Source organism: Aspergillus heteromorphus (genome assembly GCF_003184545.1).
Source record: "Aspergillus heteromorphus CBS 117.55 chromosome Unknown BO70scaffold_21, whole genome shotgun sequence".
In the NCBI taxonomy this organism is placed as follows: domain Eukaryota; kingdom Fungi; phylum Ascomycota; class Eurotiomycetes; order Eurotiales; family Aspergillaceae; genus Aspergillus; species Aspergillus heteromorphus.
Window position 1 is genome coordinate 440,146 of NW_020290426.1, and position 23,103 is coordinate 463,248.

The 23,103-nt window shown below is 51.3% G+C and overlaps 10 protein-coding genes and 2 non-coding genes across 12 annotated transcripts; 3 read left to right on the plus strand and 9 right to left on the minus strand.

The window, feature by feature from the left end:
- Nucleotides 1-103: 103 nt before the first annotated feature.
- BO70DRAFT_340587 (uncharacterized protein) lies at nucleotides 104-3,904 on the minus strand (the record flags this gene model as incomplete). The annotated part of the gene is made up of 3 exons (XM_025541293.1): nucleotides 104-2,470; nucleotides 2,531-3,196; nucleotides 3,253-3,904. The coding sequence occupies 3 exons, from the start codon at nucleotides 3,902-3,904 to the stop codon at nucleotides 171-173; spliced, it is 3,618 nt and encodes a 1,205-aa protein (XP_025397470.1). The 3' UTR covers nucleotides 104-170.
- A 584-nt stretch (nucleotides 3,905-4,488) lies between these two features.
- On the minus strand, nucleotides 4,489-4,972 carry BO70DRAFT_258621 (uncharacterized protein; the record flags this gene model as incomplete). Its single annotated transcript, XM_025538885.1, has 2 exons — nucleotides 4,489-4,655; nucleotides 4,726-4,972. Coding segments are annotated over 2 exons (414 nt in total), but the record flags the coding sequence as incomplete, so codon positions are not given.
- Nucleotides 4,973-6,196: 1,224 nt separating this feature from the next.
- On the plus strand, nucleotides 6,197-7,721 carry BO70DRAFT_364050 (D-serine ammonia-lyase DSD1). The gene is made up of 2 exons (XM_025543713.1): nucleotides 6,197-6,450; nucleotides 6,506-7,721. Exons 1-2 carry the CDS (start codon nucleotides 6,250-6,252, stop codon nucleotides 7,646-7,648), a joined length of 1,344 nt encoding a protein of 447 aa, XP_025397472.1. The 5' UTR covers nucleotides 6,197-6,249; the 3' UTR covers nucleotides 7,649-7,721.
- Nucleotides 7,722-7,894: 173 nt separating this feature from the next.
- Nucleotides 7,895-9,645, plus strand: BO70DRAFT_340592 (Zn(II)2Cys6 transcription factor; the record flags this gene model as incomplete). The annotated part of the gene is made up of 2 exons (XM_025541294.1): nucleotides 7,895-8,773; nucleotides 8,818-9,645. Exons 1-2 carry the CDS (start codon nucleotides 7,949-7,951, stop codon nucleotides 9,643-9,645), a joined length of 1,653 nt encoding a protein of 550 aa, XP_025397473.1. The 5' UTR covers nucleotides 7,895-7,948.
- Nucleotides 9,616-10,971, minus strand: BO70DRAFT_364054 (oxidoreductase, short-chain dehydrogenase/reductase family). Its single transcript, XM_025543714.1, has 3 exons — nucleotides 10,780-10,971; nucleotides 10,077-10,619; nucleotides 9,616-9,992 (listed from the first exon to the last, which is right to left on the minus strand). The coding sequence occupies exons 1-3, from the start codon at nucleotides 10,827-10,829 to the stop codon at nucleotides 9,752-9,754; spliced, it is 834 nt and encodes a 277-aa protein (XP_025397474.1). The 5' UTR covers nucleotides 10,830-10,971; the 3' UTR covers nucleotides 9,616-9,751.
- A 1,072-nt stretch (nucleotides 10,972-12,043) lies between these two features.
- BO70DRAFT_398355 (uncharacterized protein) lies at nucleotides 12,044-12,924 on the minus strand (the record flags this gene model as incomplete). The annotated part of the gene is made up of 2 exons (XM_025546775.1): nucleotides 12,044-12,235; nucleotides 12,439-12,924. 2 exons carry the CDS (start codon nucleotides 12,922-12,924, stop codon nucleotides 12,044-12,046), a joined length of 678 nt encoding a protein of 225 aa, XP_025397475.1.
- A 940-nt stretch (nucleotides 12,925-13,864) lies between these two features.
- On the minus strand, nucleotides 13,865-14,509 carry BO70DRAFT_398356 (uncharacterized protein; the record flags this gene model as incomplete). The annotated part of the gene is made up of 3 exons (XM_025546776.1): nucleotides 13,865-14,055; nucleotides 14,222-14,319; nucleotides 14,448-14,509. The coding sequence occupies 3 exons, from the start codon at nucleotides 14,507-14,509 to the stop codon at nucleotides 13,865-13,867; spliced, it is 351 nt and encodes a 116-aa protein (XP_025397476.1).
- Nucleotides 14,510-15,174: 665 nt separating this feature from the next.
- Nucleotides 15,175-15,535, plus strand: BO70DRAFT_398357 (uncharacterized protein; the record flags this gene model as incomplete). Its single annotated transcript, XM_025546777.1, has 2 exons — nucleotides 15,175-15,412; nucleotides 15,492-15,535. 2 exons carry the CDS (start codon nucleotides 15,175-15,177, stop codon nucleotides 15,533-15,535), a joined length of 282 nt encoding a protein of 93 aa, XP_025397477.1.
- Nucleotides 15,536-15,930: 395 nt separating this feature from the next.
- Nucleotides 15,931-16,861, minus strand: BO70DRAFT_364055 (GPI anchored serine-threonine rich family protein). Its single transcript, XM_025543715.1, has 2 exons — nucleotides 16,238-16,861; nucleotides 15,931-16,121 (listed from the first exon to the last, which is right to left on the minus strand). Exons 1-2 carry the CDS (start codon nucleotides 16,661-16,663, stop codon nucleotides 15,936-15,938), a joined length of 612 nt encoding a protein of 203 aa, XP_025397478.1. The 5' UTR covers nucleotides 16,664-16,861; the 3' UTR covers nucleotides 15,931-15,935.
- Nucleotides 16,862-19,625: 2,764 nt separating this feature from the next.
- Nucleotides 19,626-19,715, minus strand: BO70DRAFT_t228. The gene has a single exon. It is a non-coding gene; the product is annotated as a tRNA-Asp (tRNA).
- A 1,197-nt stretch (nucleotides 19,716-20,912) lies between these two features.
- On the minus strand, nucleotides 20,913-22,076 carry BO70DRAFT_318911 (uncharacterized protein). Its single transcript, XM_025540427.1, has 3 exons — nucleotides 21,987-22,076; nucleotides 21,665-21,942; nucleotides 20,913-21,628 (listed from the first exon to the last, which is right to left on the minus strand). Exons 1-3 carry the CDS (start codon nucleotides 22,004-22,006, stop codon nucleotides 21,000-21,002), a joined length of 927 nt encoding a protein of 308 aa, XP_025397479.1. The 5' UTR covers nucleotides 22,007-22,076; the 3' UTR covers nucleotides 20,913-20,999.
- Nucleotides 22,077-22,977: 901 nt separating this feature from the next.
- BO70DRAFT_t227 lies at nucleotides 22,978-23,088 on the minus strand. The gene has a single exon. It is a non-coding gene; the product is annotated as a tRNA-Leu (tRNA).
- Between the last annotated feature and the right edge of the window lie 15 nt (nucleotides 23,089-23,103).

A 23,103-nucleotide genomic window follows, 5' to 3' on the forward strand; every position in this document is an offset into this window, starting at 1 on the left:
GGGTTGAACCCAGCTTCGTTGGGGAGTTGAACCCAGCAAGCACGCACCAAGTTGATGTCCCAAACCCCCTCCCAAGTCCCAACAAGTAAACCCCACCGATCGCACAGCGGAAATTCCTCCTCCATAATCCCAAATCCCAAATCCCACATTCCATATCCAACATCCAGCCATCACCGTCTGGCCTTCTTCAACGGCTGCGCATCGTCGGATGGCGTCCAACTCATCGCGCGTTTCATTCTACTTTCAACTCCAGCTCCAGCTCCTGCCGGGCGCACCTCACCCAGACCCCCATCGTCTGTCGCCCGCGTAGCCGACAGAAATATCTTCATGTAGGCCGCGGCGGTCGCAGCGGCATATCCCTGCCAGAGGTTATTTTTGTGGGAGTCGGCGTAGTCGCAGATCCCGCGGATGACAAGACAGGGGACTGTGTTCATGATGCCCGCAGCTTCCATTTCGAAGCAGAGGACGTTGTGTTGGCGCGCGAGGCGGTCCCGGGTGACGTTGTCGCGGATGACTTGGTTTCCGGACGCGATGAGGCCGTAGTGGATGCGGGGGTAGGGGTCTTTGCGGGGGGGTCTGGGGAGTTCGGGGCATGTGCATGTTTGAAGACTGGGGCTGGGGCTGGAAACGCAGTCTGATTCGTAGAGTTTGTCATGCTCTGGACCTGGGCTTTTATAGTCTGGTCGACGGTCTTCGATTTGGTGGACGTGGGCGAGGAGCTGTGTCTCTGCGGAGATGTCTGGGTCGGATCTCAGGCTGCTGAGTGCGGTCATGAGGAAGCTGGACGAGCCGTTTAGAAAGCCTACTCGTCTAAACTCGCCGTCTTTGAGGGTTTTCCCGAGGTCGTACTGAATCACGCCGGAGTACTCGTCGGTGGGCCAGCTGACAACTACATCACCCAGGCGGATGTCGTTTTCAGCAGAGGGCACACCACCTCCGATACCCACCAAGAGACAGAATTTCAACGAGGGAAAGCTTCTCACCATGTGTGATGCAACGTTGGCAGCTGAGTTAGTACCATATTGCCCCGATGGCAGACATGCCGCGACGACATTGTGGTGCTTGATTCGTCCCAGCGCGTAGTGATTTGTGTCTCCGGAAGGCATTGGGAAATTAGTGTGTTTACTATCGAAGACTGCTCGCACTGCCAGGAGCTCTCGATGCAAAGCACAAACAACCCCTACCGTGTAGTTGTCACAAGTGGGCGATGCGGATTTGGCGTCAGGCACGATGGACGGGTTCCTGATCTCAGCCAGTGCGGTAGACCCAATATGATGGGCTCTACATTCTGAATCGAATTCGCTGCTTTGGCGGGACAGTGTCGACCTAGAAGGATACGATAAACGAGACGAGGTCAGGCTCTGCCCAAGCCCACTGTCCTGTACTGGGGATTGCAACTCTTCAGGGTCCCCAAAATCACGATCGTCTCTAGTCCACTTGAAGCTGGAGTTGTGACCAAATATCACAGCGCCTTCTGGCTCCAAGCGAGGCGGGTCCATTTCTGGCAGTTTTCTACCAAATGACGACGGAAGAAGGACTTGAACTAGATCAGAATGACATTTACTGCCATTCCAAGTGCACTCACAGGGGTCCATCGCCCCGTACGGAGAGTGCCAGATGATTTCATCACTCAGCTTTATAGGGTTTGTTGTCTGGTCACCACCCAGCAGCATGACACGCTGGAGGTCAGCGACACTGGCACCTATGAGATATCTCCCTTTAGGTAGGCGTTTCCAGTAGTTGCACAGCTCTGGACCTTCAGGGACAAGAATATCGCCGAATCCTCTCCCAAACAAAGTAACCGCCTGGATGGATCTCACAAAGTCAACCCAGCTTTCAGCGGTGGGATGGAGGGTTGCCACGCGAGGGAAAGATGGATCATGATCTGTGGCAATATCGTCAAAGTCCCACCCTTCCAGATAATTCCGAGGAATATCCCTGAAGTCGGTGCCTCCTCGGATTCCAAGAAGCTGGTAGTCAATAATCTTCTCAAGTGACTCACCAATCTGCTCCACCCGATCTTCCAGGCGAATGAATTCGTCTTTTTCTGGGTACAGTTTCAGTTTTTTGTTGGAGCTGTTCAGAAGAACATCAATTGCAGAGTTAACCTTGTACGGGTGAGAACTCTCGTGTATTTGATCAGAGTGAAACAGGAACTCCGTCTTGAATATATCGGCTGCATCGTGTTGCAAAGATTGGCGGAGGAGATGTAGCAGGGCACTGGTCCCATTGACCAACCAGCCTCGCTTTTCATCCTCATCCCACAGCAACACAAATTTTTTCGAGAGCCATTTCAATTTGGGCAGGTATCCAAAGCGCGATACATAGGACGGCATATCTTTACGACCAAGGGCTGGAAGACCACCCATGATTGTGTGTCCGCTTCTAATAAACTCCTTCTCCAGAACGCAACCTTTGTGAGGCTTTGGAAGCCGAGATTTTGCGACATCATATGAAGAATCGGCTGCTCCTGCACATTGACCGCATCAGAATTTGCAATCGCAACCAGTTAAATACTCCAAGGTCATACCGGCATAGTATCGAACTTCTGAGCACCAACCCACGATGTGTCGAGAAGAATTGATGACGTCATTATTGAAATGGCCCCCATCATGTTTATTGCTTTCCAGGTAGGATATTCGACTCCCATCCCGCTTAAGAAGTAAATGCCATATTAGTATGTCAGGCGCTCGCTTGGTTGCAAGCAACATGGTTGAGAAACCTTTGATGACAGTTCTCTCTGCAAAATAGCCTAGGCGATTTGTCTGCGTCAAGCCAGCTAAAATATCTAGAGGTAGCTCGAGACCGGTGTTAGGCTCAGGCCTGCGAGGAATCGGGAAGCCTTTGACCACAATTGGATTTTTGAACAACCCATGCCAGCATTTACCTTGTTGAGCTTCTCCCTGAAGGGCTCGGGGGCGTACCGTGCAATCTATATAACCAAACACGTTGCATCGAGGACCTGGCAGCTCAGGGAGCTCAGCACTGAAAGACGGCATCGGATCTGAAGAATGGAAAAAGAAAGATGGGTTGCATGACGCAACTCCAAAACTATACGGAGAGGTGTGAAGAGCAGCTGCAAGCCATGTGAACTGCTCTGAAATTTCTGCCAGGCTATGTACTAACCCAGTAGCCTTGATTATTATATGCTTGTCATGGATAACGCCCGCAACCTCTGTGCGGTCGTTTAATCGAACTATACCCGTCAATATCCATATATCAAGAAGGCGAAGGACAAACAGGATTATCTACCTTTGCATTGATCTGAATTATTAGAAAGAAGAAGATCTTTGACCAGCTGTATAATGTGTTCCCCTGACCCTGGCCAGGTCTGTTTCATGTAGTCGGTGCATCGAAGGGCTTGTGCATCCTCTGTAGACCCTGTTAAGGTAATGGCTGAAGCCAGAGCGTCATCAGGGGATTCGCGGTAACCCTGCTCCTCAATGAACTTGCGTACATCCCAACGAATGTTGAGTAAGAGAGTAAATAATCTTGGGGTGTTTTTGGGACTGAGTGTATCCGATTTTGGCAGTATCTTGAATAGATGTTCGCGAATGGTTTTTGGATGATTCGGCTCTTGCGGAGACAATACCAGCTCTCTGCGAAGTTGATCAACCAACCAGGCATATGCGGATGATTCTAAAATAAGATCGTGGTATCTGCTTTGTGGCGGCCTTGATGCGGAATCCTTTACTTCGTCCTGATTAGGTCGTGAGAGTATCTCGGGTCCACTGCCCTCAGGGTCTTCTAACCCCCCAAGCCAGTCACCTATAAGTTGATTTAATAAGGCCCTGTCATGGTTATCAGGGTTTTTATCCTCCTCCTCTTTATATCTGTTTTCATGGAGGTTCTGAAGGTAACGATGTCGAAAGGAGTCTGTTATTTCCCTATAACAAAACAACATTAGCACTACTCCGCTGATTGCATATCAAAGGCGAGAGCCTACAATCGATGCGTTTGTACAAAGCACGCAATTTCAAGGTATACCGGACTCTCTGCATTGATTGCAAACTTCAAGGAGAATGCATTCAAGAGGTCCGGAAGCGATTTGCAGAGTTCAGTCACGGACACACTGTTCAAGCCTATCCGGTTGCACAAATTAGTAGCGATTTCCCCTATGAGATTTTCGTTATGCCGGGTGAATGTCATATAATCTGTGCGAAAGTTGCATGGATCCGATGTATCATCTCCTTCACGAAAGCGGAAATAGCTAGGGACACGGGACAGCGCGGCTTCAGGGACACGGGACAATTTGTCTCCTCTAGCATGAATCCTTGATACATCTCCAGGTTTTCGATTGGTGCGATCCATGCGGGACCCGCATGGCCTCACAGATCCGTATCCCGAATCATTCGAGACATAGGTCTTGTGAGATCGTCTTCTTAGTATTCCCTCCGGAACTGCCAGTTCACTAGTCAAAGCAAACGAATCCTGCTCCTCATCATCACTTGGGATAGAGTGTAGCACTTCTTGAGGGATGCAAGGCCGCAGGCTTGGTTCCTCCCATGGCGTCTGGAGGTCAAAGCTGTCGGATTCAGAGTAGTAGGAAATCATTTGCAGATTCTGACCGGTCGGCAGTATAATTCCGAAATGCTGCCTGATCAAGCCATCAGGCTGGTAGCAATCATGCCTATCTTTCCCCTTGGGAATGTTCCCTAGTGTGTCCCCCAGGTTCTCAGCAGATGTGCCGACAGACGTCGCAAGAGTTCCATTTCCTTGACTTACCATGGTTTATCTCCCGATAAGCCTCAGGGCTAGCGGAATCCTCACAGGGGATCCATTGCCTCCCATCAACCCAAATCTGGATATCTGCTTTGTGCTCGTCCCAGACAAACACGGAACCGGGTCGAATCGAAAGCTGTTCCTCGGTCGAGAGACACCTAGTAACACACGACAGCAAACCCATGCTACAGGCCTCAAACAAGATCCTAGCATCCTGAGAAGAGCGGACACGACCGTAATACGTCTCCATCCTGCTTTTAAACCCGATGGTGGGTCAAGATTGGATGATGTTCCGCGATGCGAGATCTAGTGGAGCCTTCACTCAATGTCAATGGCCGATCGGAATCAGAAACCGAGATAGGCAGCGTCTGCGACAGAATCAAAGCGATAGACTCACGTTGATGATACCATGGAAGAAGAACAGACGGGGGGCATCTAAGAGCATACACCGGTTGATGCTCTTGATGGCAGTCGAAGGAATCGAGGAAGGGGATCGAGAAAGGAGATGCGGAAGACAAGTGAGGGGGTGGTGAGGAGAAGAAGAAAAGAGAAGGGGCAGGTGTGAAGAGGGAAGTGGCAGGGCGGGGCTGATGGGACTTTGGGGGCCTCAGGGCAAGCGCAGCCTGGCTGCCTGGGGGTGCAGGGATTTGCTATCGGCATGATCCTCCCATGAATGCGAATCTTCTTGAATGTTCAACACAATCTATTACCCTGACAGTTCATTCCCCAATGCCATAATTCTGTACAGATTCGGACACGGCGCTATCTACAGGATATTTCAATGTATTGAAATGTCCGGAGAACAAGCTGCGCACTCTCCTGCATGATTGTACGTACTATGGGTTTGCTGGAAAGTGAGTCTAGATGGGCGCAGGCAGGATGTCACCAGTACCACCTCGAGGTCTGGCAGCGGGGCTGTGCCTGAGCAGCGCACGCCAGTGCCTGCCAGTGCCTTTGCAGCCCTGCGCGGTCTGCAGCCACCCCCTGGCCCCTCTAGGAAATTTATAATCCAACCTAAAAGAAAAGCAACTTGCTGGTGATAAGCTTTCACCCTAACAGCACCTCTGGTTGATACTGACCTGAAATCAGCTGCATTGACTTGATACTAAAATGCGTGTCATCCGTGCAGACCAGACTGTAGGCCAGTTACAGCAACGGGAGGTATGGACGCAGCTTAAAACCTTACCCGTCTGCATGCAAGGACCATTAATGTTATTCAGACCCCAACCAAATCAAAGTACACACATAGTACGCCATAGTGAATCACTGTTCCTGGCAGATAAACCAGCAACAATACCACCACACCACCCCAATCCCAAACGGGCAATCCGGCGAAACCTCCCCGACAGCGTCCGGAAACCCGGAAATGGCGACCGGTGATTGGCACCGCGGACCCCACATTGTCCGCCGACACGATAAAGTGACCTTCAGGCCTCCGCATCGAATACGATTCATGATTTCTACAACCACCACTCTGGTCTGACCGGCCCAATCCCCAATTCAAGTGACTCTAAATAAATCCCCAAGATGGAACCCCCTCAACCCCCCGCCCGGCCCCTCGCCTCCCAGGAGGAGCTGAAACGCTTCTACCTCGGCAAACACATCGACTCCGTGCCGAAACCGGCGGTAGTCCTCGACATCGCCATCATCAAGCGGCACTGTGCATCGATGCTGGAAGCAGCAAAATCATTGGATGTCGGATTTAGAGCGCATGTTAAGACTCATAAGGTAACCCTCCCTTTTCTAATTCCAATCCAAATAACGTGAGATTAACATCCGACAGACACCGCAACTCGCGCGCCTACAAGTCGGCGAGGAGAGTACGGAGTGTAACTTCGTGATATCCACCGTACTAGAAGGAGAAACCATCCTCCCGCTCCTGAAAGACCTCCAAGCCATTGGACGCAAAGTCAATGTCCTCTACGGCATCCCCCTGGTTCCGTCGCAGGTTACCAGACTAGCTGCGTTGGCGCGTCAGCTAGGAGAGAAGAGTATCTCGGTTATGATCGACCATCCGGATCAACTGAACCATTTGACTGCTTTCTACAACGTCGCGGGTGTGGCTGCGTGCGTGTTTCTTAAGGTTGACTCCGGCTATCACCGTGCGGGGCTTCCGCCCGCCAAGCTGAACAAGAACGGGCTGCTGGAGAGAGTGGCTGAGGAGGAGCGGGTCGGACGCGCTGTCCTTCTGGGAATGTACTCGCATAACAGTCTGAGTTATTCGGGGTCTACTCCGGAGGAGCTGATGGCGTATCTAGCGGAGGAGATTGTCAGTTGTAAGGAGGCGTTGAAGCAGAATATGCATCTGCTTCCGAAGGATCGGGAGCTGGTGGTTAGTGTGGGGGCGACGCCGCAGGTGGTCTCGGTGAATAATCTCCTGCAGGGGACGCTCAGTCGTGAGGCGCAGGCATTGAAGACGCTGCTGCATGATTCGGACCCCGGCATCAGCGCGCCAGTCAAGGTGGAGCTCCATGCGGGTGTTTATCCGGTGCTGGATATGCAGCAGCTGGGAACCAACGCGCACAGAACCGGAGAGGCGGAGAAGGAGATTGCGATCTCTGTGGCCGCGGAAGTCTGCAGTGTCTACAACAACGATGAACGGTCCAGGCCAGAGGCGTTGGTTGCGGCAGGCTCATTGGCCCTGGGGAGAGAGCCGTGCCAGTCGTATCCGGGATGGGGTTTGGTTAGGGGATACAGAGAGGGCTCGTCGCGACTGATTGTCGAGCGCATCAGCCAGGAACATGCGATTGTGGCGTGGGAGAAGGGGGAGGCGAAGATCCCCCTGCAGGTTGGCCAGACTGTGGGGATCTACCCCAACCACGCATGCATCACGGGAGCCTTGTATGGGTGGTATCTGGTGGTGGATTCCAGCCAGGCTGAGGGATCAAAGATTGTGGATGTGTGGCCGAGGCCAACGGGGTGGTAGATCCATACTCTGTAGTCTAATGTGATAGTAGATGTACATCCTCCACTCTTCACCATAAGAATAGATACATCCATCGGACTACTCCACACCCGCCCATGAAAACCGACCAGTTGTCGCTCGTTTAGCCCGACGCCACCCCACCGGGCTCGGCCCACGTGGCCAATCAAGGCGCACCCCGCGTGGTTCTTATCTGGCCGGCCTTCCAGCAATCGAGACGCGCTTCAACGCTTGAACTCCTCGCAATCTCCCTTCTACGCTAACATCCATCCTGATCCCTTGCACCCTCCGCAGCCCACACCAATGCCGCCTAGTAGACGGCCGCGCATCGACCCCATAGTCCGGGTGCGGACCGGCTGCTGGGCCTGCCGACGGCGCAAGAAGAAGTGCGACGAAGCCAAGCCGATCTGTGGGGGATGCGTGCGAAACAAGCTGACGTGCCAGTGGCCGTCCGCCGTGCCGGGGGGGTCCAAGACCACGAATGCTTCAGCGTCTGGCAGCGTGGATGGCAATGACCCTCAGCATCGTCCACCCGTCCAAGAAGATGCTCCTCCGCAAGCAGCGACACCATCATCACAGCGCGAGACGTCCAGCTCGATCGACTCTCGATCCACCTCTCCCTCCTCCTCGGAGATACTGCGGAATACCAGCCCCGAGGACACCTCCTTAGAACGCGCTATCACCCCCCTGACTCCCACTGGCTTCCCTCAACCCCCCTCCATCCCCAATGTCCAGGAACTGGGATCCTCTACCACGATGACCGTGGGCAATATGCTGCCCCGGAACATGTCCATGTTTCCTGGCCACGGGCCGGATTCTTATCAGCTTCTGAGCCATTACCTGGCCACGACGGCCGATTGCATGGCCAACGGGTCTACGCCCGTCAACCCCTTTCTAGTGCAGATTGTGCCGCTGGCATTCAGCAGCGATCTCCTGCTGCAGCTGGTTCTGACGCAGAGCGCTGCGCATCGGGCGTTTCGCTCGCGCAAGGAGTCCGATGAGGTGGCGCAGAGACACTACACCAAGGCCCTGCAGCTGTTTCGGAAAGGGGTCACGGAGTTTATCGATGGGAAGGAGTCGAATCCGCTCATGCTGACGGTGGGAGCGCTGGTGATGTGCTTTACAGAGGTACGACCATTATCTGTGGATAGCAGCATGGCTAACGATATCAGACTGCGAAAGGCGACATGAACGGTACTATATTCGACCACCTGACAGCAGCCAACTCTCTCCTGATCCGACTCCTCGCGCAAAGCGACACGGCTGTCCCAAAGGACCTGAAAGACTTCGTCATCGAATACTACACCTACACCGCGGCGGTGAGCATGATCTCGATCGACGCGCGAGTCAGCACGCAGCTTCTGCTTGATTTCGAGCTCGAACAACGCGCCCGCCAATTACTGCAGTCGGACTACGTGGGGAACCTGTGCGGGTGCTGGCTGGAGCTGCTGCTGCTGATCCCGTGCATTTTCGACCTCGGTCGGCAGTGGCTGATGCACGATGACCAGCCTGCAATGCCGACGGCGGACGACGTCGCGATGTTTGGCTCGCTGCAAGTGCAAATCATGCGGTGGGCCCCGTACAACTCCGTCACGCCGGAGGTATTTCTCGCCGGTCGGATCTTCCAGCAGGCAATGCTTCTCTACCTATACACTTCCCTAGGAGCCTTTTCGCGGACCGAAAACGGCATGTACCAAGGGATGATCGTGACCGCGATCACAGACGCGATGTCGTATCTGGACCAACTCTCCGCCACGGTACGGATCAACTCCGGGCTCTGCTGGCCGATCGCCGTGGTCGGGTCGTGTCTCTCCAGCGCGGAACACCAAGAAAGTCTACGCCGGCGCCTAACCACAATGGTCAACACATTCGGACTCGGCAACATGCAACGCACGCTCCTCCTGCTCGAACACATGTGGGAGATGCCCCTCGACGAGGCGGGGCCCTGGAATATCTGTCGGGCGATGCAGCGCAAACAAATATGGATATCATTTGCCTAGGATCTATCTAGGCTAGTCGTACAAAATCATCACTCAAGCAGTCCCCGGAGCCAGCGCGGAATGCCCTCCATCCATCCATCCATCCATCCATCCATGCATCGATCGTCTATTGGCCGAGGTTCTGGGGGGCCGGGGTCGCGGGACCCTCGGGGGTCACGTAGGCCTTGGTCAGACCGCCGTCGACGACGAAATCGGTCGCGTTGACAAAGCTGCTCTCGTCGCTGGCCAGGAAGACGACGGCGTGGGCCTGTTCGATGGCCTCACCGAAACGGCCGGTCGGGAAGTGGACCTCGCGACGGAAGCGCTTCTCCTTGTCGTCGCCGAGCCAGTCCTGGAGGAGGGGGGTGCTGCGATCGTCAGCTCATCCATTCACACCCCATCCCATCCCAGCAACCATCACCATCCTATCGGAATCTGCCTGAAATACTTACTTGAGCGGAGCCGGACACAGCGAGTTAAAGCGGAAGCCTTCCCTAGCATGCACAATGGCCAATTCCCTAGTCATAGCCAAAACGGCGCCCTTACTAGCGGTATAAGCCAACTGCGGCGTCGCCGCACCCACCAAGGCGACCATACTGGCCGTATTAATCACACTACCGGTCTTCTTCCCGTGCCTGCGCAGCGCCTTGACCGCATGCTTCGACCCATACCACACACCCTTGACGTTGATGTTCATGGTCAAGTCCCAGATATTCTCGGGGGTCTGCTCGGCGTCGCCGTCGTTGGCGTGCATGATGCCGGCGTTGTTGAACATGACGTCCAGGCCGCCCCAGGCGTCAAGGTGGGCGACGGCGGCTTCAACGTCGGATTCCTTGGAGACGTCGACGACGCGGGTCTCGACTTTGCCCGTGGGGGAGGGCACGACGGCGGTTACTTTCGACAGGGCCTTTTCGAGGCCGGGGGCGGAGATGTCCGTCATGAGCACGGAGGCGCCTTCGCGGAGCATGAGGATGGTAGTTTCGAGGCCGATGCCACTGGTTAGAAAGAGCGTTTTGTTAGTTTTGAACTTCCGGAGAGTACATGACGATGTTCATGATGAAGCAGAAGCAGACGCAGACGCAGACGCATATGCAAACAAGAGATGTAGAGCGTGAAGAAAGGGGGGGAAGGGGAGAAGGGGAGAGGGATCCTCACCCCGCGGCACCCGTAACGATAGCATTCTTTCCAGCGAGACGTCCGACCATTGTGATTTGTGATATGATCTGATTAATTTAAGTTCAAGTTGATTAAGATAGAAGATATCGTCAAAGAAGAGTTGTTGAGAATGGATGAATAGAATATAGTTGAACAGAAGAGAAGCGAAGCGAAGACCAGACCGAAGGGAGATGCAGAAGTGCAGAAGTGCAGAAGTGCAGAAGCGGGACAGCTTTATAAGAAGAAGGTCGAAAGGTCGATTACCCCTCCCTACCGCCCGCACGCAGCCCACCACCACTGCCACGTTCATCGTGCGGTGCGGGGATCCACCGGCAACCGCCGGCGTCGGAGCGCTCGTTTGCTCGCTCGATAAGCGCCGATAATTGATAAAGGTGGGGTTGGGGTTGGGGACCCCGCGGTCCGGGACCGCGCTTCTTTCTGTAAAGTATTTTCTAACTAACTAGTTATCTAGTCGACGGGCGGTTGTTCATGCCCATGCTATGGGATGGGAATGGTTATGGATCTTGCATCTTGATCGTCTGGCTGGGGAAGGGGGGGGGGGGGGGGGTGGTTAGAATGAGGATTAGTATTAGTGTTGGAATATGAATTGCAGATAGCAGAAATGCGCCTGTATGCAAAGGCGGTCAGCACTTCACCCACTTCACAATTACAATCACAACAACTATGAGGGTGTAGAGACTGTGGTCTGTAGACTGTGCTGTGATGATAGCTATCTATTACTTACTAATGATAGATTGAATACGCAGTGTTACTGTGGGCGGTGTAAACTATAAGTCTCTGAAGATAATAATATACAATATAAAACAAACAAGTACTAGTCAAAGAGCCTCTTATACACACCTTGATACACAATTATTGGACTCCCTCAACTTCCCCTCCTAAATCGATTCTACATTTTACACCCATCCTCAAATATCACAATTTTAGCACATTCACCTGTTGAACTATTGAAATTTGGATACAATATAATAGTCCCTAACAGCACTATCGAGACCCAAGTATCTGGAATCTGGGCATGTTTCCAATTTGGTCATTGGTGGTAAAATAAGATAAATAAATCCAGGTAGGTCATCCTAATTTAAAGAACAGAGTGACCATATTCTCAACTCAAATAAAATTGAAACTGCAACTGAAACCATCCCCATCACCATAATAGACTACCGTACCTGCGCCACAGCACACCATCCCATCCCATTCCATCCCATCCACAACAACACCATCCCCAGAACCCCATCTCAACCTCTCAAGAGCCAAATGCATGGATAGTATCAGAAAACAACTGGTCGACCCACTTGCGTCCCGCAGCAAGAGAGTCCACATCCTCCTTAACCACCTTATTCTGCAGCGCAACGACAAGGCTATCCGAGAGATGGTTCAGATTCTCGAGGATGCGGCGCACCTCGTAGGTTTTTCCGAGGGTGGCGACGGTCTCAGCCTGCAAACAGCAATCATAGAATGCGTTAGTGGAGCTCATGCATGCGTGCCTGTGTGCATGAAGTCATGCTTGTTGTTGTAACGGGTATATAGATAGAAGGTAGATAGCAGATAGTCGATAGGACAGCAGACAGCAGATACACGACAACTGACACATGACAACCCATGGGATAATAAATCAAAGTCAAAGTGAGCAGTACGAACCTTCCCCTTAAATGCCCCCAACAAATCGCTCATAAAATCAGGATACGGCAACTCAGTCGCCTCCAGGACCTTCTTGCTGCTGTCTGCGTTGAGCGGCTCGGCGGAGGCGGCGGCTTCAATGACGTGTCTGATATCATGCTCGACGACGGATTCGGCAGCCAAGGCGGTGTTGTACTCCTGTTCGGTGGCGGTGATGGCTTTCACGTCGCTGTAGAGGGTGGTGTAGTCGGTCGCGAGGGTGTGGATGGCCGAGATGATGGCATCGGCGGGGGCGGCGGCGATGGTGGTTTTGTCGGAGATGAGGGTGGGGAGGGCGTAAGTAGTAGTGATGGTGGTGAGGAGCATGGTGAGGAGGGGGGTCATGGGCATGGTCATTGCCATGGGGGTGGTGGTGGCGAGGAGGGTGGCTGAGGTGAGGGTGAAGGTGAAGGTGGTGAGGAGGAAGATAGGGAGGAGGGACTTAGTGGTGATGGTGGGGGGAGACATCATCATCATGTTTGGGTAGAGGTTAGCTTTGTAGAGGAGACACAAGATGGAGATGTGTTTTGTTTGGTGGGGACGAGAAGAGAGAGAAAGAAAGAAAGAACGACGGGAGAAGAAGGGGGATGGACGAGTATTTATGTTCCAGTCGAGTCGAGTCGAGTCGAGTCGGTGTGGGAGGAAGTGAATCGCCCGTCGAAGTGCAGAGCAGTGAATATACCAGGTGAAAGTCGCCTGCCAGCCACCACCAGCCTGCCACTCTTACTCTTTGTCCCAGGACGGTCGGTCTGGATCCTGCCTTCAGCAAAGTGAAGCATACGCGATCAACATTCACCAGGATGCAATGGTTGGTGATTAAACTTTCTCACCAAGTTCGTGGAACCCGGGGATGGAAGTTTACCAGGGTAAGAAGATGTTGTTTACACCATGTGGGCGTCGGCCCTGATTGGAATAAAAATTTAAAACTGGGCCGTGTATGTGTCACCCGGGCTGTAGGAGTCACGGCTGGACTGGGAAATATTGATACACATGGCTTGTCCATTTGCCTGAAGGGGTTGTTGGTTGCAGTTCTGGGTGGGTTGATCGAAAGCACAGAGTTTGGAGGGTGGCATAGGTAGGGACGTACCTGATCATCCCGTCTCGACCATTGATTTAGTGCATTCAATATACTGCGTGATTGTAACGCAGAGGACAAAAAGCAACCCTGGAAGATCATTTCCAGGGATGTTTCCTTGGGCCATTTGTCATGATCAAGTGTGCCAACACCCTTCTTGGCTTGGTGGGCAATCCGGAAATGTCATATAAGCGTCCAGTATGTATGATCGAGAGTCGATAAAAAAATATATCAAACTGTGGAAATATGTACTAGCTAGGTCAAGTGGAGATGAAGCAATGTGCAGTTTCTCAAAAAAAAAGAATTTGCCACACCAGATGGTATAACTAAGATTCAAAACGGACTCGAAGAATCGAAGAAAATACACCACGTCCCCACCCCCAGGAAGTACTCGATGGAGCTGAAGTCCGGATTCATTCCCCATTCCGTTTCGCTGCCGATCTCGCAGTGCGGGAAGATAAGGGCCTGGTTGGCTTCTCCCCAGTTTTTGTAGTAGTAGGAGAAGGTCTGGAGCTGTGCGGAGTCTAGGCAATGGGTGTTAGAAGCGGTGGAGGTAAAGTTGGAGTTGCAGAGCATGGCGTCGAGGTTTGTTGAGGTCGCAGTCCTGGGTGTCGTTGATGATGTTACATTTCACGCCATCCTGGAGATGTGAAGAGGGAAGAGGGAGGGGGAGGGAAGAACAAAGCTCACCGCACTGTTTAAGAGTCTCATTAGCAACAAACTCTAGCAGGTTTGAGCTAAGATGATGGCTGGATGTGTCGGTGAGGTTGCAATCGGCCGCGAAGATGCTGAACAGCTGCATATGCGTCTTTTACCATCCCGGCGCTTCCACCACCGCGCCATCGAAGTTGTCTAGAAAAGCCTACACCTCTTGCCCTGCCGTCCTCAAGTTAAGCAGCTGCTGTAGTAACCGTACATCAGGATGGTGCCGTAGTAAGCCGTGGTTGCTTTCTGAGCCTCGACGATCGAGTAGTGCATGTCCTGCCAGCCCTAGTCAGGTTAGTCACAGACTCGGGGTTCTAAGCCCAGGAGTTGTCAAAGGCCGAGTCATGCCCAGTGTCGGTTAACACGGCCATGGATCCTTAAGCGATGCGAACACCCTGTATCAGATTGAGACATGGCTGTGAATCTTCAGAAGAGGGAACTGGCCATTTCTTCGTCGTTGGCTCCGCCTTCTCGGGCGGAGTTAGTTACCAGAAACCCTAACAGAGTCAGCTTAACTGCCAACCCGATTGCCCAGTGTGTCAGGTCAGCCTGTGACTTGCTTGGCGGAAAGACTTGGCAGGGAATGACGCGTCCTAAAGAACGACATAGTAAGTGAATTGATGAAGGACAGGGCCAGACCCGCCATTTGATCCGGGGCACCTGCTTGGCTCCACGGCACGACCCGTCGGCGATGGCAGCTTTATGGCTTGGCACTCATACTTCAGCAGACGACGCAGTATAAGAGAGTGTGCTCGTGCCAGGTGGATGCATTTTCTTTTTTTCACCAACCACACCGTGCATCCGAGCCCTATTTCCAATCCTCCAGAGTTACTTTCCAAGTTACTGCCTACCATGCGCTGGACTTTGGGGTGGTCGATGCTGACGGCGTCGCTGGCCGCTGCGGTTTCCACGAGCACCACCTCGTCGGCCTCCTCACGATGCCCTCAGTTGCTCTGGACTACTGCACCGTGGTGGCCGCGATGGGCAACGACAGCCTGGACTACTACCGTCACCAGAACATCCGGTTTGCAGCCGCACCCACCGGAGACCTCCGCTTCGCAAAGCCGGAGTGGCCGCCGGTTGAGACGGAGACCAACCACGGGCACATCGTGGAGGAGTCGATTGACTGTGCCAGCAGCGAGAACTGCCTGTTCCTGGACATCGTCGCCGACACCTGTCCGTCCCTCCATCCCTCCCATCCCTACAGTGTATATAGATAAGTAGGTCGATGACTGACGTTATACAAACACCCTAGCTCCCCAATCTGGTAGTTACATCTGGTCATGTGAATACGGCTAGTAATCCACGCTAATCTCTTCAGGAAATAGAGGATGTTCATAGTTAGTTCGTACCATCATGAAGCCCCTCCCCTGTAGCTCTGTACGGGGGTAAAAAAAAAAAGAGAAATCGGCAACCAGATCATCAATCTGGTATCCACCGTATATAGATATATAGAGTGAAGGATAGATAGATAGTATATATACAAATCAACTCAACTCAACCAATCAACCAGCCCTCCTCACAAAAAATAAATCATAATCACCAGGAAATGGAAGTAAGCACACAGCACAACCACAACAAATCTGCTCATAATACATCCATCCACGCGAACTGAAAATCCCCAATCTCCCATCTCCAATTCTCAATCTCTAATCTCTACTCTCCAACATCCAAAATCCAAAATCCACCCCATCTACCCCTACTCCGATCCACAATCATCCTCCTCGCCCCCAGCAACACCCAACGTCGTGGTCACCCTAACAGTGTGGAAATCATCCGGTCCCGATGAGGCCGAAGCAACGGGCGCAGGGGTCGGCACGTGATCCAGGGTCACAGGGTGGGAATAGTCTGAGTTCCAACCAATAGTCTTAGGGACGGTTCCAGGCTTGACGAAGTGGGAGGAGGCAGAGGCAGAGGCAGAGGGGCGGGAGTGTGCAGATGGTGGTTGTGGTTGTGGTTATGGCTGTGCGATGCGTGGGCAGCAGAACCGGTAGGGCTCACCGTGACATAGACAGTGGACGCCGCAGCGCAGGTAGACGGGGTGGCGGTGGTGGTATCAACGCAGCTCTCGGCGTCAAGGTTCTCGGAGACGAAGAATCTGTCGCTCTGCGCGTAGATGATGTACACGTTTGTGCCGTTGATGCCGCTGATCTGGTAGCCCCATTCCGGGGTGGCGTCGCAGGGAATCTGCACGGCGTGGGAGAGCTCGGAGGTGGGGATGTCCAGGGCTAGCGCCGAGTAGGTGGGCGGCCAGTAGACGAAGTTCCATAAATAGAGACTGAAGGTGGTGGGGTCGGTGTCGACGGTGGTCCAGTTGACGGTTATGGTGGAGCCGGCCGCGTAGGTGGAGTTGAGGGCGGGTTGGGTGATGCTGATGGCGGAGGCGAGGGTGGTCAGGGAGACCAGAAAGGGGAGGGAGGACCGCATGGTGATTTTCTTGAAGAACTTGAAGAATGTAATGAAGTATGGTGTGTGGGGAGTTGTGTGGGGGAGAGGAGAAATGCTTGGTGAATAAAGGATTGACGCGACCGACCGATCAGAAAGAATGACAGGTAGTTGGGGGGGACGGACGGAGGTGGTGAGATCGGGTTCCTGGCCAGAGAGAGAGACAAGACAGAAACAAACGGAGGAACCCCAGGATTAAGTAGTAGTAATGTAATGCAGTCTTGAACCACCGGAAATTAAAGGTTATGCCAGGCAGCACAACCATCCGCAAGGACCGAGCGGCGATGGGCCAACTAGCAGGAATAGTTCCTGGCGCAACCGGCTTAGCCCGACCGTTAATCTTCGGGGCGCGTCGCCGATTGGCAGTGACCAAGACAGGGGCTGATGTGCTGCCTAAATTAGTCCCTTGGCTGCTCCGACCTTTCTGGCTTCCGTGGCGGATCGTTTGTGCCTCGGAGATCGCTTTTTTTTTTTTTTCTTTTTACATATACTCTGTCTGTCATGTCAAACAGCCTTTTGTGCCGTGTGGTGCGCAGCACTTGCGTCATGTGGTTGCGTGGTAACCCTAACAGACCCGGAGTTGGGTTTTGTATAGCATCAGCAGAGCAGGTGGAATCTGGGAGGAACATGCGTGAAATCTGAAATTAAACGGCCCCTCCAGTAAAAAGATGACTATCACCTCCGAATCTACAACTTCTTATCACACCCCCCTCTACAAACACGAAGCAATTTCATGAATCGAACCAAGCGGGTAAGTCATTACCCTCCTCCCTGTTAGTCCACATACTCAGCACAGATCATATCGCCCCCAAGATTCATAATCTGCGCGATGGTCACATTGAGCGTAAGCCCCAGCGTGTAGAGCACGTGTTGCGGTGCAGTCGTATTCCCCGGATCGCCGTGGTATCTTGTCAGCGACTCGCTAGGAAAGGAGACATTGCCCTCGACAAGCACCCACGCTGGAGGGACGTTGTGTCCGCCCACGACGGTCAGAAGCGACCTGAAGTTCTGCTGCTGCCAGCGTCACCACACGCGGTCCGGGTAGGCGTGGTGCAGGTAGAATGCCGGGTCCCCGTTTCTCTCGACGAGGTTTTTCATCTGTGGTGAATCTTGAAAGAGGGATGGGAGGATGGTTCATGAGGCATTTTTCGGGCTTTGATAGATTCTGGAGAAGGGTGTGTATGTAGGCAAGCGGCCGTTGTGTGCGTGAATCGACTTACCATGCTTCTCATCGTCGCTGGGGGTGCTCCTAGAACTGGGTGAGCTGCATCCTAGCTTGAGTATGGGGTTGTTGTATTGATGGTAGCGATTGGCTAGCAAACTGCGTTGTGGGGGAGCAAAAAGAAGGAGTTGATTACTGGAAGGCGTTAGCTTCAGGCACTGCTGTCATTCACTGATACGTAATTTCCAAGATGGGAAAAGGGAATCTAGTCCGAGACTGCCTTTTTTTGATCTTCTAAGGACTCAAAGCATAGTCGATAGAGTGTTCATTTCATCCATGGTGATGCCAGTCGATCAGTATTATACCTTGAGGATATCATGCTTAAACTCTAAATTATCCTCATATCAAGGTCCGACCGAAACTCTGGGCTTGACTCCTGCGGCAATCTTTTCTCCCTGCGGTAAGTATGGAGGCTCAGAGCCATTCACCATGCCAAAGGGCTACGAAGCCATGGATGGAATGTTGCAGGGGTTTGGGGTATGGAGAAATCCCCATATCTGCTATATTATGCTTGATTTAGCAGACAAATTATGCAAAGAAATCCCTCTCACAATGACTCTGCGCGAGGGTCTCCAAGGAGGTGCCTTCCTCAAAATGGCGATATCGCAACGCTTATTGAGTCACGACCGTAGCGAAGGGTAATCTGCTCATCGAGTATCCAATCATCCTATATGAAATGTCCCAGGGCTGTGGTATCTAATGCTGTGACCACTAACATCTGCATGTTCGAGCTGTTGGGGAAGGTACACCCCTGTTTTCATGTTAGTTACTCATACCGAGCATATTTCCTTTGGTGGATTTATCAAAGGGCAGAGTATGGTACTTCCAACCCCTGCCAGCTGGTGACATGGCATGTAAGACTCATGTAGGTGCTTGGGGGAGATTTTGTTGATTCAAGCTTTCATTGGTAGATTCTATGGTTTTGCTATTACCGGTTCATAATTTCATATTGGAGACTGTTAAATCTCTCCGCCTATTATACAATGCTGTCTTAGACAGGACTCCTGCTCTCATGTTCTTAGGATAATGAGATAATATAGAAACAGGATTTAATCAGTATTCCAAACATTGCTCCCCCTGGAGCCCCATTCAATTATTAACTCAATATCACTATCATCGGTTGAGGTCGATTTGATTGGGTGTGGTAGATACACACCTTCATCTTTCGTGTTATGTCGATTTCTGGAATCGAGCGATAAGAGATAATCGCAGGCTTCCGCGGCAGTCCCAGAGGCCTAAGCACAACGATTACTTATGACAAATAGTACAGCTGTGATGAACACTATATATGTGATCGATCTTCTATATCTCTTCCTGCGCATCAAATTGGGTGCCGTTGCTGCCCGCGTTGCATTTAAGGACCTCGGAGATATTCTATACTTGGTGCGAGGCTATGGAGCTCAGATCAAAAGATTTTTCCATTGTCTGGATCCGGGTACGGTCAACATGTTTATTAAAGCGGTGTCTTATTATAGTATTGGGCATTGGAGGGCGTTCTTTGGGGTATAGCTCGGTATGGGGTATCTCAGGCACAGTCTCAAGTTGACCCAATGTCAGAAACCCATCAACAGAAAATGGGAGGTGTTCTAAACCGCAGATAAAGATTCTGGAGTATCAGTGCCGTCTAGTTATTGAGAAATGAAGTTTGGGCAAAACCAAAAAAAAATCAATCGCTGCCAAGCCTGTTTGTTCTTCTGCATCAGAAGATGCAAAAAAGAAATCCTCCCTGACTGGGAGTCGAACCCAGGTCTCCCGCGCTTGTTCCCGGAAGGGATTGACAAGCGGAAATCATGACCGTTAGACCATCAAGGATTGGAAGATATGATCTCGGTCCATGTTATGTTATATAAGCGTCAACCTTGTTTAAGTCCTCCTATAAGCATCATCAGCTGGTTAGTTTGTACCCCCTATATTCATTCATACCCCTGGTCGACCCTTCATCATCCGACCCTCCGATAGCTTATCGTATATATCTCCTGTTGATACTTCCATCCCAAGCGTCTCTGCTTTTTCTGCGCCGACTTCATTCAGAGCTCTCTGCGGGATGCCGGGGTCGAGTCAACGAAAATAAATATCGGTTCCACACCGTCATCCGCAAATGCCTGAACACGATCTCTTAGCCATTTGGTATCTGTATCACACTCCATGAAAATAAGATTTTCAGATCCCCATTTTTTTCGGAATGATTCATCCCATCTATTAATTCATCCAGTTTCAGGATAATTTTGGAGTCGAGCGCGCTTTGCACAAAGAGCGATAACTCGGGGTACAAGACGCCGCCTGCTAAATAGGCCACTATATTCGCTTCCACGCAAGATGAACGGATAGTTGTGACAGTCTAGACTACATTCAATATTCTCAGGTTGAACAATCAGATGGCAGTACTTCCTAGGCACCAGTAACCAAACAATCGCCCACCCAATAGCTTTGAATTTTGGGTATGGTGGTTTAACAGGTTCGGTAACCTAGAAGGCTTTGGGCCACAAGGTGTGAGAATATTGCTCTGAGCCGTGAAAGGAGCCACAGCCTGTTCAAAGCACTAATCCGTGATGTGTAGTACTCGGTCCTAACCTCGGAGATTAGAAATCTGATTTTCTGCGAGCGGCTGATGAAAGGTGTACATGTACATGTTGGACACGATTTGTGCCGTAATAGATCAATGCGTATTTCTGAACGAAACAATGGGGTGCATTGTTGTCTGATAGGTTGGAGATAACGGTGGAGGCTTCCTGGGGAGGCTGGAGTTGCTCGTTTATGCCTCCAAGCGCTAGAGGGATAAACGTGTCTTTGGTGTTGCCTTCGGGATGTCTATGGTCCATGTCAGAAGTTATGAGAGGGGGGAAGTTATTGTCGGTGGATGCAGATGGATTTCGAGGGAACAGGCAGTCCGGTCCGTACCGGCGGTGATAAATCCGGGGTCACCTGATGGATTCATAATGAAAATCAAAGGGAATTTATACTGTGGACTTCATACAATGGAAATATTTCCACTTTGTATGTTTTGCACTGCTGGCCTTTCATAAGTAGACTGACAACAAACTTTCTCCTATGATAAATATATGCAAGCTCCATTCTGTTATCGAAGACAATCCATGATCAGCGCCAAACGATCTGCCAGAAGTCAACAAGAAAATCGCCCCCCTCTGCCAAAAGGTCCTGAAATAATTTACAGTCGCCAAGCTGCCCGAGAACAGATACAATATAACTTGTAGCCAAGGTCCTCAACTCATCCTTGTTATCAAGACGGGGTGTATGGGCATATACAAATCGAACAAACTCAATAACGTCCGACACATTGGTCTCACACAGTGTGAATATCTCCAACGTCTCCTTAAGCTTATGCAGGACTAGCTGACAGAGCGATTGAATCCTGTATGTATCAGCAACGACATATAGCCTAGCATGTCCCAGGAGAACGGGGGTGAAATCTTCATTAGGCCTCGTGTTTGCTTTTGGATTGAAATTCTGAGTTGACGCGGTTTCATGCGCCGTAAGGTCGAATCTGAGTTTCCTGAATTTGTCGCGGAGTTGATGAATCCATATGCTTTTCTCCCGATATGGTAGCTCATAGCCATCAAAAGGTGAGGGAACATAGTCTGCAGGACTTTCCGGATACGGCTCCGGCTCTGGCTCCGGCTCTGGTATCGGATCTGGAGCTTCCGGAGGCTCATAGTCTACGTCAGCGCCGTTTGTGAGATCCTGCAAGGCTGTATGCCAGTTATTCACTATCCCCCAGAAGCCCTTTTTTGATGTCTACCAACCTTTATCTTCTACATCTGATCCCTGTGGCATGGCGTCTTCTGGTCTCTCTTCACACGGTGGCGGCGTGTAGTTTCGAATATAGGCGTATTCACACAGTCGAATGAAGGTATCCTCATCAACCTTGGGCCATTCGACGTGACGAAGCCTCGCATCCAGCATTGTGCCATTCATGAGCGTATCAAGGGCGGGTGAAAGGCTGGCTAGAGGGCTAGAATGCACGGTTATCTGCTTTCTATCCGCCCCGAGAATGAATGTAAAAAGCGACGACGAGAGAAATCTGTTGCGTTTAGCTTTCGCAGTAATGCGGAGGTTTTAACTTACTTGCCAAACTCCCCGTCCATGCTGGGCGCAGTCAATCTAGCGCAGCCCTGTATGGGATGCTGATCTTTATGCAAACGAGAAGAACTCAAGGTGAAGCTTTGGATAACTCCGAAGCAAACAAATCAAAAGGCAACTGTTGTTGTTTTAAATGAACAACTTCTGCCAGAGAGCTAGCTGACGTCACGGCGCTTGTGATGTGTTAAGTCATCATTGGGTCTCGAGAAAGCGACTCGTGTAGTAGAGAGAGACCGGGATTGTGAATCTGTGGCTGGTTTTTGTAGAACCAAATACGGTCTGGACTCTCCACATTGCAACCAGGCCCGGCTATGTTATGTATCAGGGTCCCAACACACATTTTGGCTTTTTAAAATATAAGTTTATTCGATTACCGAAGAGAGATTTACTCGACATACGTTCAATTACCTAGATGGAGCGTAACCCGGAAGTCGTCCCAGCTGCCAATCGGAATTCGAGGATGCAGAGTCTTGGATTTCGCGACCCACTGGCGAAGCACGGATGTACCTTACGCACGGTGACTCGTGTATACAGCTAGTTGGAACACCTCGATGACTCGAACAAATAATTTATAGTATTATCCGAACGCACCAAGTTATGAGCAAGATTGGGTGTTAAATAAAGACATTGACAACTTGGCCAGATTGCTGAATCTAAACTAAATTAACAAAATAATGTCTCTGTCTATTGGAGATCTATATGTAGGGTGATGGTTCTATGTTCATGATGAAACTAATAAAGTATTTTCCTTTCATAAGCAGAGTATAACCTTAAATGATAAAATCTTTCTGATTGTCTTCTCATTCCAGGAAATCTAAATATGACTTGCTTCAAAAAAAAAAAGAAAGAAAGAAAGAAAGAAGAGAGAGAGAGAGAGAGAGAGAGAGAGAGTTTCCGATTTATCTTTCCGCTACAGCCTACACGGAGGATTCCGCCGCGAAGTGCCCTCCTCGAATGATACAGAAGCAAAAAGAGATGACAAGAGTGGGATTCGAACCCACGCCATGAAACCATGATCAGGAAGCTAGAAGCTGTTTATTAAGGTAGACCTTAACCTGACGCCTTAGACCAACTCGGCCATCTTGCCTTTGGATGAGAATAT